Here is a 13347-nt window from a genome sequence, read left to right on the forward strand (position 1 = left end):
TGATTTTCTTTGATGATCAAAGTAGACTATGGACCATAACATTCTAAGTGTTAATGAAATCAGCCCCATAATACTGTAATAGCTTATATCCTTATCTGTAAGAGGTCAATTCAACATTTTTCTTTGAATATCTGGAGATTTGTTAGAACACTAGTTGTTTTAAAAAACATTAATTTAAAAATTGGTCCTAGTGTATTTTTAAATAGACTATTTTTAAATATGGAGAAGAAAATAAATTGAGTAGCCTTAATTAGAATACAAAGAACCCTGCTGTATTAATAAATGAAAAAATTAAGATCTCAATTTTAACTGACAGTATATAGTTCTAGTGAGTTATTAGATTGTTCTCATATAGTTTCAGGAGTCCCTTATTGCAAAGTTTTAATTAGCAGGACTAGGACTAATTAGTGTTGTCAGAAGTTCGAAGCTACATTTACTGCATTTGCCAGAGCATTTCATTGAAGCCCTTCCTAAGTCTGAACTATCCCAAGAGAACTCCATGGAGGAAGGTTGGCATGCAGAGATAAGAACCATGCCATTTCTGCCCTTAGTGGAGCCTACCTGCTGTCAATGGAACCTCCTGAGAGCCACGTGGATATGGTCAGCAGGGTAGTAGGACAAAACTCAGGTAATTGTTTACTACATAAGGCAAAGAGAGTCATTTGTTCAAAATAATTTTGTGTGAAAAATAAGCCATGTGAAATATATTGAACAACATCCTTAAAATTTTATTTATTATTTTGTGAATGAAGAAAGACACAAAAATAAAGAAAGGGGGATGAACTGTTTAAATGATGTCCAAAATCAACAGCATGACATCATATTTGGCAATATATTACCTATTTCCCTATTTTTGCCAAATGCTATAGGCCAAGAATAATGACAATAAAACAATAATTTTAAATTTCAGATTCAGTTTAGGGGCACCAAAACTGGCTTGATTTGAAGGAAGACAAAAATTCTGAATTTATTTAACTGTATGACATAAAATAAAAATTAGTTGGTCAATTAAGCTGCTTGAGAAAATTCTATTAAAATCAAACTCAAGGACTCTAGTCTGATGAGGGCCAGGTCACTCTGCTGTTTTTGGTCACCATTCATAAAGCTGTCTAGCTTTCTAAGAAATGCTTATGAGCAGTTATTAGGTGAAGGGGAGATTTAAGGTGTAATGGAAAAGACATACAAAGCTAAGACTCCTCTGACAGAAACACAATGGAAAAATGTTAATAAGAAAAAATGAGAACATTTTGCTTGTAAGTATGAATCTCTTTTGATTTAATCTGTGTATTGAAATCATATATACATCAGCATTTTCATTTGAAATTGATATAAAACATAATTTTTACGTTTTTTTCAACAGCAGAATATTCCCGATGGTTAATTGTTCTTTGAAGGGGAGAAGTACAAAATTCCCTAATAGCTGCTGCCCTCTAATGGTCAAATACTTGAGTGATTTATCTGAGGAACGTACGCCCAATCTTTAGTTGTACGTGCATGTGTGCACTTGCACACATGTGTGTATTTAATTTACAAGTTACTGTATGTTAGCTATCATACAAAATCTGGAAACTTTTCCAAGTGTTAACTTACTTGTAATAAAATTGTGATCTTCTCGAATAATTGCAATCCCTAAGTAAATAGGAAGACATTGTAGCAAGTTTGACATGGGCCAGGAAAATATGTTGTGAGACAATGCGGGAACATTTTTTAAACATCTAAAACTGCGATGTTTAATACACGCAAACAAAAGCTTTCTTTAGGGGAGCTATTGTTTCAATTATTTCAGGATGTGCTGCTAAGTTTGTATTATGCACCCTCGCAGAATCCTCACTTGCTTAAAATACCCTTTTGTTTACAAACACATTTTGTTAGAGGCACTGGGGATATATGGATTCCTCTAAACATCATTTTGTGAGAAAAATCTATTCTACATTGAATGATGTGAGTCAAACAATGTTATATGTGTTTGTTTCCTTCGACCTCTTGAGGTTTTGCCAATCTTCACTGTGAGTCTCAAACAGACTAATACTACATGTAGTACTTCCTAATCTTTCTTGATCTCCAGTTCCTCTATGAAGCAGGCTGTGGGTCTAATGTTCTGAGGAGCGCATTAGGTAGTAATCTGATAAGGAAATAGCATGAATTAAGTAAATATAAACCAAATAGCTTCTAAAATAATGTTTAACCGATGCAATAAAATCCACAAGCAGAGTAAAATATCTTATGAACACACTGAAGAAGATGTTCTGACCTTCTGGAGGAGTGAATACTGAAATATTTGATTTGGGTCCAATTCCTGCACTGGTCTCAGCTGCAACATACACATCATACACCGTAAATGGTGTTAGGTTAGTGAACGCAAACTTAAGGTCTTTCGTGCTATTATCCAAAATCTGACCTGCAAAAATCAAAAGGTAGCTGTGGATTATTTTCTCATTAGGCATGTACTCATTCTCACAGTTGAGAGTCAAGAATAGCAATTAATGTTTGTTATTATAATTTTAAAATATTATAATTACAATTATTACAAGTTTCAAACATTTAGCTTGGTGGTACATTGATATCAGGTTAATTAAAATAATGGAAAGAACATGAAAATCTTCTGGTATTCAAAATAACTTATTAAATCATAAAGCCCTATCCAATTACCCTGTTATTTTTTGACATTGTTTAAAAAGAAAACATTAGATTTTGCTAATATTAAAATAGTGACAGTATTTTATACATAAATTTAATTAAAATGCTAAATATTCTCATTATATTCTATAAAAAGACATGTTTAGAAAATATTTGTAGTTCAGCTTCTGAGCAAAAGTCCTTAAATAGTCCATCATCAAAATTCTTTTAATCCTCAACTTTACCTCTGGTAATTCTTTCATCCCTTGCTGGAGCTGAAACCCGGCTCTCCCCTAAGAACACAGCTTCTGTTCTCTGCAGCCACCCCAAATGGTCTAATTTTTTCCTCGGTCATCAAGTGACGAGGCCTTCAGGTGTGCTGTGTGTTTCCCTAGCACCACGGGGCCTAGTCTTAGACCAACCCACCTCCCACCTTATAAAAGTTCATAGCTTTCAATCTCATGTCATGGATGGCTCCACCAGCCCTCCTTGTTGCCATCATCGATCCTCTAGGCCCAGGGTCACTCACCCTCATTCTAGATGGTTTAGTGCCTGCTTCAGTGTCACTGTCTTCAGTACTACCATCTTGATTTGTGATTTCAGGATCCCTAGAAATGATTCTTAAAACACTCCCAGCTCTTCTCAAATAATCTAATCCACCACCCTATCTCAGCCGCTCCCATAGACATCACTATTACGAGTAACTAAATCTTCCATGATCTCTATTTTGTGCATCTCTCTCTGACCATTCTTTCTTATCTCACTTATTCTAGAGCCCTGAAGCAACAATTCTTTAAGTTCACTGGGACCTCCAGTCCATTGGTCTTATGATTTATTTTATTTTATTCTGTTTGGTTTGGTCCCTCACCACTTGGTTTCCACTATTTATCCCTCCTCAGTGGCACTGTCAATTATAATCACTACCTTTACATAAGCCTTCCACTCCCTTGCCCTCCTCTTGTTGAAGGGAGCTGGAGAAAAACACAAATCCACTCTGATTGGTATGACTTTATTCACTACCACACCTCAAAGAAGCCCTGAATTGTGCGTAGCCCCCTACTCAACTTCCGTGGCCCAATCACTCTCTACTCTTCTGGTTGATTTCTTTCATAGAACCATAGGATCTCAGATTAGGAAAGAATTTTAGAGTTTACTTAATTGACTTCCAGCAATAATATTTGAACCCCTCAAAATATCTGACAAGGGCATGTCCAGGCTCTGATTGTTCACAAAGATGGAGAACGTGCTACAGTATGAAGTTGCCTATTTTTAGAGAGCTCCAAATATTAGAAATGCATTCCTTTTCTAAGCAGAAATTGAGCCCATGGTTCTTCATAAATATATTTGCAATTAAGTAAGTCAAGGTTCTCCTGTTCAAACATTTGAAGACACGTATGTCCTCGAACACTTCTCTTCTTAGGAGTCATCTCATTCTTTCAGCTTCTCCTCATGAAATATGGAACAAGGACAATGTTTTGGAATCCGTATACTTATTTATGATTTTAAACAAGAAATTCAAAGAGCCTCACCTCCCTTATTGCTTTTCTATTATTTGTTTCAATTGTAGAATCTTATAAAAAAGAGTATGATACTTTTAAGGAGTTTGATAATACTAACATATTTGGCATAATTCTTACTCCAAAAGATAAACACAAAGCTGATTGAGACTTACCTGAAGGTCCATATAATTCAACTCTGTAGCTAAATTTCCCTGTTACTACACTAGGTGGGTCCCATGAAATTGAAAAGGACTTCCCTGTAATGTTGCCTGTTATACAGTTTTGTGGTGGTCCTTCAGGCACTAAAATGGTTATAGAAAAAAATGAATAAATAATATATACTTAAAAATAAATGAGCATCTTATTAAATATACAATAAAACACAAAGGCAGAAAGAAAATAAAATATCACACTATGAGCAAAGGGTTTTTTAACTTTAAAGAAAAGGAAAAATGAATGAATTAAAGAATTTACATAAGACATGCTGATCATCAGATGAGCTAGTTATTTGCAACAGTTGCTAATTTAATATAATGCTGTATATGACTGCACAGCGTGTTTCATTCTCATTCCAATATTGCTCCTTGCACAGTTACATTGTCCTAATACACACTTATATATTGAATTCAACCAGGCCAGGTGTCTGACTTGAAAAACACTCTCCCCCTAGTGGACACATGTAGAAGGGTCAGGGAATTAACTCGACCTATATTACCTTATTGGCAAGGATCTTCACTTTCTGCATCAATATTTGTACTAGGTTCTGAGAGGAAATTTATAACCGACAGTTAGAAGATTCTAATGTACATTAGAATCTACAGATAGAAGACTAATGTAACATTGGTAACATAAAAAATAATGACATTTTAAAATAGGTCTACTTTTCACAGATGTGTTCTTAACATTTTACTTTCTTTTGATTGAAATGAAATATCCCAAATGTTTTTCTCAAGCCAAAGTTCTTGTCTGCTAAATTTCACTTTGTATTATCCTTATGAAATTATTTTTTAACTGTATAAGAAGTATGGAAGGAAGAAATGGTATGATTCAAAGATGACTATTTAAATCAAAAAAAAACTTCAAACTGCAGGTGATGAAAGGATAAAAGCTGACGGCTATGTCATCAGAAAAAAAAAATACTGTGCTTTAGGGAAATTACCCTACCAGTAATAATTTCCAGTAACCTCAAAAATTACCAATCACAACTGAATGTCTGATACTACATATTTAATATTACCATATTAACTACATAACTTTACATGTACATCTAATACTATAATCCCATAATTAAATATATAAACACCCATAGCTAGAAATGTGTACTCTTCAAATTTAGTAGAAATAATATCTAATTATACTCATTGAATCCTAACACCACCACCATAAAGGAGTTATTATTGCTGTCTCCATTTTTCATAAAGGGAAACTCCAGGGCAAAGATGATATAAGTAGGGTTTTTTTTAAATACTATTTTTGTCTAATACTGAAATGTGCATCACAAGGTATTTCTACCACTACAGGTGTTACTTCCATATTTGGTTATTACAGTATCAGCGAGAGGAGGGTATAGATGATTATAGGAGATGGCAAAGGGCAGAGATGATTATGAAAAATTACTCAGATCAAAGAAAAATCAAAGCTGATCATAGGATCATGGTTATTAGCTCAAGAATCCATTCTTTCAAATCTCCTTTCTCTTTATAGATGTTTATGTTAGTATTATAAAAGAATGCTGAAATTAAAGATGCTCCAGATGGTATACCCATGATCTGTGACTGGGGGGAAAGGTTATTGAAAGGGAAGGAAGGTTTTAACAAAAAGATCTATATGAAAAAAATTAAACATTATTAGATAACTAGTTTAATTCTTTTTTTTCTACATACACAAAAAATGAAATCATACCTGATTCTGGTGTTCTGACAATAGTACTATCAATATAACCTGCTTCATTTGTAACAGCAGAAACTTCAAAAAGATATGTTGTATAAGGTCTCAAATGTGTCACTATAAAACTGATAGGCTCTTTCCACACAGAGCTTATCTTACTCCTCGACAACGTGCTTGACGAATATGTGGTGGAGGCGTAACGTGATGGAGGCGTAACTCTACCAAGGGTTGGAGAAGGACTGGTTGTACTCCATAAAAAAGATTCATTATTCTCCTAGTGAATAAAATACATAGCAACAGAAAAATAATGTGGTATCTCTTGAGGAACATGAAAAGTTTAATTCATTTATTTTTCCTTTATAGCATAAATATTATTCTTAAATTTATGTGTATATGTGTAATTCATTAAGATTTTAATAGATTGTTATCTATTCAAGTTATGGACAAATTTGCTAGAGCTTAATTATACCAATTTATATCTACAGTTTTAGAACAGGATATATTTACTGCATCCTTTATACCTTCATATTTCTCATGAATAGGATTTCAAAAGCCTTAGAATAAAAGTAAAGCGACAGCAACATCATTAGAGTAAGAAATTTTAAACTTCATGTTAAAAGTGCAAGAACCAATGAGATAAACTATTTTCCTTTTTGTGAAATTTCAAGCATGGGTCACTTTCTCACTGACAGTATCATTTTTTTTCTCATAAATACTCAAATAATAAAACCAATAGCACATATGTTGTGTATGTGTATATATGTGCATGTATGTATGTTTGTGTGTGTATTAGAAATATAGCCTAATTTTAAAAAGGTTTTAAGACTTCTATAACTTAAAGTATTTATTTATTTATTTATTTATTTATTTATTTATTTATTTATTTCTATTACGTTCAGTCAGCCACTGTATAGTACATAATCAGTTTTTGATGTAGTGTTCACTGATTCATTAGTTGCATATAACACCCAGTATTTAAAACAAAAGTAATACTGTTTTTCCATCAATAATATCACAAAGATCATCTATATTATTTTTGATAAAACATTATTATGGTACTTCCAGGGATTTCCCATAAATGACTAGAGTCATAACAAATTCTTCACTAAAGATATGCACGACAAAAACAATCTACTTCCATAAATGTAACTTGTACTCTTGCCTTCCCTACCCCTCCTGTCACATGGAAATATTATCTTTTTCCAGTGATATTCTATACTCTCCTATTTCAGGTCTTTATAAAATATCCACCATTAAAAACACTCCCCTCACACAATCTCCCCTGTCCTTACACCAAGGCTAATTCAAGGCCCATTAACAAATAATGGAGTGAAGGCTCCCTGCAAGATTTTTCTATCTCTTGAATTCTCAAGCCCTTCTCTTATTCTGCCTTGAATACAGTCAGTTGTGTATAACATGATACTATAACTGAGCACTATAAGGAATCAAACAGCTCATAACCACTGTGGTTAAAAACATTTCCAGATACTGGAAACTTCAAGTTATAAGCTCATACCTAAAAATTTTGAGACATAGAAAGTGTTCCATAATACTTACATTACATTCTGGCAATTTCCCAGTCAAAATGTCTTCTACTCTGATGGAGACATCTTTCACTACTACCCCACTTCTGGCATGTTTGACACTAATCTTGAAGCTGGTAATTTTGCCATTTGGTTGCCGAGGCAAATACCAAATCAGGTTTACTGCAGAATAGTTAAAGGCCTCAACTGTGAGATTCACCACTTTTCCTGGAGCTGGAGAAGTGACAGAGATTAAAGGAAAGGAAAAAAAAACAGTTACAAAATTTAGAATGGCATTTCTATAATGTTGAGATGTTATATTTCTCATGTTATATAAAATCAAATATACTCTGTTAGAAAAAAAAATCTACTTGGGTGAGACTTTTTGAAATATATTTAGTTAATTTTGTCTAAGATAGAAAACAGGAATTTGAGCCCAAAGAGTTGTATTTAAGAGGCAAATAAGTTTTACTTTAGGATTATTTGTCTAATGGATCCATTGGTGAACTATTTCAAGTAATTCTGAAAAATATCCAATCAACAGTTATTTGTGAATATACAAACAAATTTGAATAACAAATTCCCTCCTGAAATAATGGAATTATGTAGATTCCTTAGATAATGAAGAAGTGGCAAACTGAAACAATTATCCAACCATTTATACCAAAAAGTATATTTCTGGAATGTATGTAAATATCTAGTGTCTAATATAAAGTGTATAGCACCCAGCTGGTTGTGGTTATTATATTTTGAGTTTTATACACCCTCAATATCAACTTTCATCAGAATTCATGATACTTTATTATCAATTATTGATAAACTGCAATAACAATCTATATGCTAGGGGCGCCTGGGTGACTCAGTTGTTTGGGCATCTGCCTTCGGGTCAGGTCATGATCCCAGGCCCAGGATGGAGCCCTGTGTTAGGCTCCCTGCTCAGCAAGGGGAGTCTGCTTCTTCCTCTACCCTTCCTCCCCCCTCCCCCCGTGCTCGTTCTCTCTCTCCCTTTCTCTCTCTCTCAAATAAATAAAATCTTTAAAAAAAGAATCTATATGCTATTTTAACTGGGATGAGACAAACATGAAGCCAGAAGGAAGGAAAATTATGCCCATTAATCTCAAGGTAAGTTATGCAAAACAAAGTGGAGTAAATAATCAAAATCCTTTAGAATACAAACATGACAAATCACTATTGAGAGAAATAGAAACAAAACAGGATGTTTCTGGTAAAACAATATAAGTGATAACAGAGGTGTCTACTATTAAGATACTGAGTAATTAGAGTTTAAATGCATGTTGTAGGGAAGAATACCAAAATATGATTCGTAAATAAAAGCCATATAAATTAGATAAGGAACTTAGGTCGTGGGAAAAAGGGTTGTATATGAATGATATGAGTTAAACCAGAGAAACTAGGAAACTTAAGGACAACTGCATTTTAATGGGAAAAAATAAAACAATTTGGAAGGATGATTAATCATTAATAGTGGATAAAATGATGGATGGAAATTTTTTTCTCTAAGGAAAACTCATCAATGTAAGTAATTAAAGCTTAAGAAGGACAATGACAATATAACTCTCTGACACTAAAGACTTAACACTTGAATTTCTTTTGGATGGATAAAATATAATAAAGCAAAATATTAAAATGTTAAATATATGATATTATGAAATTATGAGTTAAAACTTTTATCATGAATCTTTTTAAAAATTGAATATATATGACATATAACTGTATAAATTTAAGGTGTGGGGCGCCTGGGTAGCTCATTCGGTTAAGTGTCACTTGGCTAAGCATCTGCGTTTGGCTCAGGTCATGATCCGGGAGTCCTGGGATTGAGGCCTTCATCGGGCTCCCTGCTCAGAGGAGAGTCTGCTTCTCCCTCTACTCCTCACCCGACTCGTGCTCGCTCTCTCTTTCTCAAATAAATAAATAAAATATTTTAAAATAAAATAAAATAAATTTAAGGTGTACAAGGTGTGAATTTGATACATTTCCATATTGTATTATAACTGCTGTTGTAGCGATATTTAGAACTTCTATCATATTATGTAATTATAATATCACATAAGTATAATAACGCAATTATCTATATTCATCATACTGTGCATCAGATCTCTATGCCTTATTTATTACTTGAGGCAAGTTTGTACCCATAAATAACATCAGTCTTATTCCCCTACCCCATCCTCTGGTGACTACCATTTTACTCTCTTCATAAATCCTAATCACCCTTTTAAATTTATTTGTGTAAACTATACATATGTTTATAAGTATGCCTGATATACATACACACACACGCACACACACACAAACTAAATATATTCATACAAAAAAAACAAATGCAGACAAGCCAACACATTTTCAAATGAGCCTCAAAAACAATCACAGGGAACTACTCAAAGATAGAGAAATTTGAATTGATAAGGTAACCAAAAATTTATTAAATACATGATTTCAAAATATTTAAAAAGTGACCAAAAATATTAAATACATAGAAAGTAATTCAAAATGCTGGGGTGCCTGGCTGACTCAGTCGGTTAAGCATCTGCCTTCCCCCTACTCCTGTGATCAAGCCCTCTGTCGCCATCCCTGCTCCACGGGGAGTCTGCTTCTCCCTCTCCCTCGGCCCCTCCCCCTGCTCATGCTCTCTGTCCGTCTGTCCCTCTCTCAGATAAATAAATATTTTTTAAAAAGAAAGTAATTAAATATGTTAAATACCATTTAGTGAAAAAATGGTATTTTTATTAACTTGCTTTAATAATTTTTATCTCAATTAAATATTTCTGCTTGTATTTTCCTTTTGTGACTTCATTATGTCTGAAGAATAATCCTGACTCATCTCTCTAGTTGGTAGGTCTTTCCCTATTGTAAATATTCTAGTTTCTACTTCAGGACTTTCATGTACCAAAACCCATTATTCCTTGATGTTCATAGAGTGAATTTATCCATCTTGATCTAAGTAAAGCTTTGACACTGTGGTATCAAAAATTTCTGTTTATAGGGGCGCCTGGGTGGCACAGCAGTTAAGCGTCTGCCTTCGGCTCAGGGTGTGATCCCACCATTCTGGGATCGAGCCCCACATCGGGCTCCTCTGCTGGGAGCCTGCTTCCTCCTCTCCCACTCCCCCCGCTTGTGTTCCCTCTCTTCGCTGGCTGTCTCTCTCTCTGTCAAATAAATAAATAAAATCTTAAAAAAAAATTCTGTTTATAAAGTCATTTCATCTTTCAGATAAGTGTCTTCCAAAATGCATAAATTTGTATAGGTATGTGAAGGTGTCCACAACTTTTCAAAGTGTACACTATGCAAAGTATACATTTATTGAGCCAGAAAGAAACTTCACAAATCCAATATAGAGACTTTTCTTGCATTTCTAAAGATCCATCAAGTTGAAAATGAAGGTGCGTTCTATTATCTTAAAGCCAAAATAAATTCTATATTTACCTGAAATAATGATGTATGGGAAGTTAAGAAGTTGAGATTTTCGTGCTTGCAGATGCAATATTAACTCAGTATGGTATAACTAGTTCACCTGTATCCTCTTCCTAAGAGTATTTTTATTCATGTGAAAAGAAATTCCTTCTGATTTAACAATAAAAAATGCAGCTTATTTATTCCATTGAACTATTCCTTAAATTTGGGTTCTTTATAGCATAAATAATAAAAAGGGGTGCTTGGGTGAAAATTGCAGAATACTGATACAATTAAATTCAGATTTACAATATGTTTTTACCTCTTTACATTTACCAAAAAAAAAAAAAAAAAAAAAAGGGAAATAGAGGAGCAAGAGAAATTATATAATTATCCAATTTGCCCAAAACCACACAACAAATGAGAAACAGACTCCTGAGACAAAATTTTTCATTTGTCATTCAAAAGTTATTCCAATTAACTTCCCTAAAACTGAAAACATAAGTAATAAATTTTTCCTTTCTATCCTAGTGAATATTTAATTTTGAAATGATAATTTTCCCACTTGAATTTTAGTTGTATAAATAATTTGAAAGTCAATATGCTCAAAATCAACAAGGGTAATTTAAACCTCATAAATCATTAATTTCTAATTTTAAATAAACTCCTGAATTTTCTCTAACTTCCTATGGAATAGAGCATGTTTTCATATTCTTCTCTAGATAAAGTTGCAAATAGAAACTAGGACCCAAAGCTTTTTGCATGTTTTTTAACATAAGCCATTGCATTATCTAGATACGCAGGGCCCATTTCAATTTATCCCTTTGGCATAAAGTGGTTCACTGGAAGATTTTTATCTCATAAATATGTAGAACATTTATAGTTGCAAAAAATTATGGAAATTCTTTTTATAGCAGTTATCACTAACCTGACATATTACTTAGTAACTCATTTATCTTAGCCCACAAGAATGTAAGTCCAACAGAAAGTATTCGTTGTTGAATGGAGATGGCATTATTTATTTAATCATTCTGCATTTATTGGTTCTAAATTTTTGCTATTATAAATAAATAGAGGAATTATTAAATAAATAAAAGAACCTCCATTCACCAACTTACTTTTATCACAAAGCTTATGTTCTACTAGGCTGATATATACAATAAAAAACAAGAGAGTAAATGTGTAATACATCAGGCTGGTCCAATGAAGAAAAAGAATTGTTAGGACTAGAGATGGGCAGGAGGAAATAGAGGCTATTTTAGAAGGTGTAGTTAGGAAAGTGAATGTGAGATTTGAATTAACTAGGGGAGAAGGACATGTGGATATATAGTGAAAAGAATATTCCAGTTAGAGGAAACAGCAAGTGCAAAGGCCCTTTGATGGAAGATAGGTGTGGACGGTGTATTTGGAGGGAGGGGAGAAGGTTAGAGATGGATCAGAGAGGGAAAAGATCATCCAGATTGCTATGGACCATGAGAAGGACTTATGGTCTTATTCTGAGTAAAACAGAAGCCATATTGGGAAGAGAGAAGCAATATGGTCTGGCTTATGTTTCAAAAGATGATGTAGCTCTCGTGGAGAAGGAGAACTGTAGGCAGGTAAGCTGGAAACAGGAAAACCAGTAAGGAGACTTTGAATTGTTCAGCCAACAAGTGATAATAGATTAGAATGGTGTGCAATGAGGGTAGATTCAGGACGCATTTTGATGTAGTGCTGGCAGGATCTGCTGATAAACCAGAGTACACTGTGAGAAAGAGGCATCAATAATACCTCACGCTCTTTCCTCTCCACCACTGAAAGAAGAGAGGTATCTTACATTGGTTTGGTAATGACGACATGTTATAGAATAATGTGGTAACTATAAAATCCATATTTCCAAAAGTCTAATGTCATAAAAATGTGTATAATTTGATATTAACAGGAAAAGGCAGGATATAAACTTGCGTAAAGGGGAGGCTATTTTCATGAATATATAGTAATATAGACACATACCCATGGGAGAAAAAAAGGACCAGCCAGGAATGTACCAAAATGGTAACAGAGTTTTTACATGACAAGGCCATGGATAATTTTTACTGCCTGTTTTTTATTTTTTCAAAGTTTTTTTTTTAAGATAACACTTACTGCTTTCATAATCATAGAGAACAAGATATATTTTAATGAATAACTATCCAAGAAGACACTAAAAGTAATTGAATGGCCATGCTGTTGAAGATTTTACAGATTTTAACAACATTATTTGGTTTATATACCTATTTATTTTAAATGACAAAAACTCATAATTAAGTTTATTTAGAATAAATGATTCAGGCAAATTACCACTTTCTGCAGTTTGGAAAAGAAACGGGTCACTAAACACTCCAATACCAGCGCTGTTTTCAGCAGCAACCTAAAACAGACCAAAAAAATTA

The 13347-nt window shown here is 33.5% G+C and overlaps 1 protein-coding gene across 1 annotated transcript in view; it reads right to left on the reverse strand.

Annotated features, from left to right (window-relative positions):
- The window catches only part of PTPRQ (protein tyrosine phosphatase receptor type Q), a 257068-nt gene that overhangs the window by 179648 nt on the left and 64073 nt on the right, over positions 1-13347 (reverse strand). Inside the window, exons 22-26 of the mRNA XM_057316413.1 lie at positions 13256-13325; positions 7560-7759; positions 6018-6276; positions 4289-4417; positions 2252-2398 (exon numbers count right to left, since the gene is read on the reverse strand). Coding sequence (XP_057172396.1) covers positions 2252-2398; positions 4289-4417; positions 6018-6276; positions 7560-7759; positions 13256-13325 — 805 coding nt within the window. The remainder of the gene's footprint in view (positions 1-2251; positions 2399-4288; positions 4418-6017; positions 6277-7559; positions 7760-13255; positions 13326-13347) is intronic.

Source organism: Ursus arctos, unplaced genomic scaffold (genome assembly GCF_023065955.2).
Source record: "Ursus arctos isolate Adak ecotype North America unplaced genomic scaffold, UrsArc2.0 scaffold_21, whole genome shotgun sequence".
Classification (NCBI taxonomy): domain Eukaryota; kingdom Metazoa; phylum Chordata; class Mammalia; order Carnivora; family Ursidae; genus Ursus; species Ursus arctos.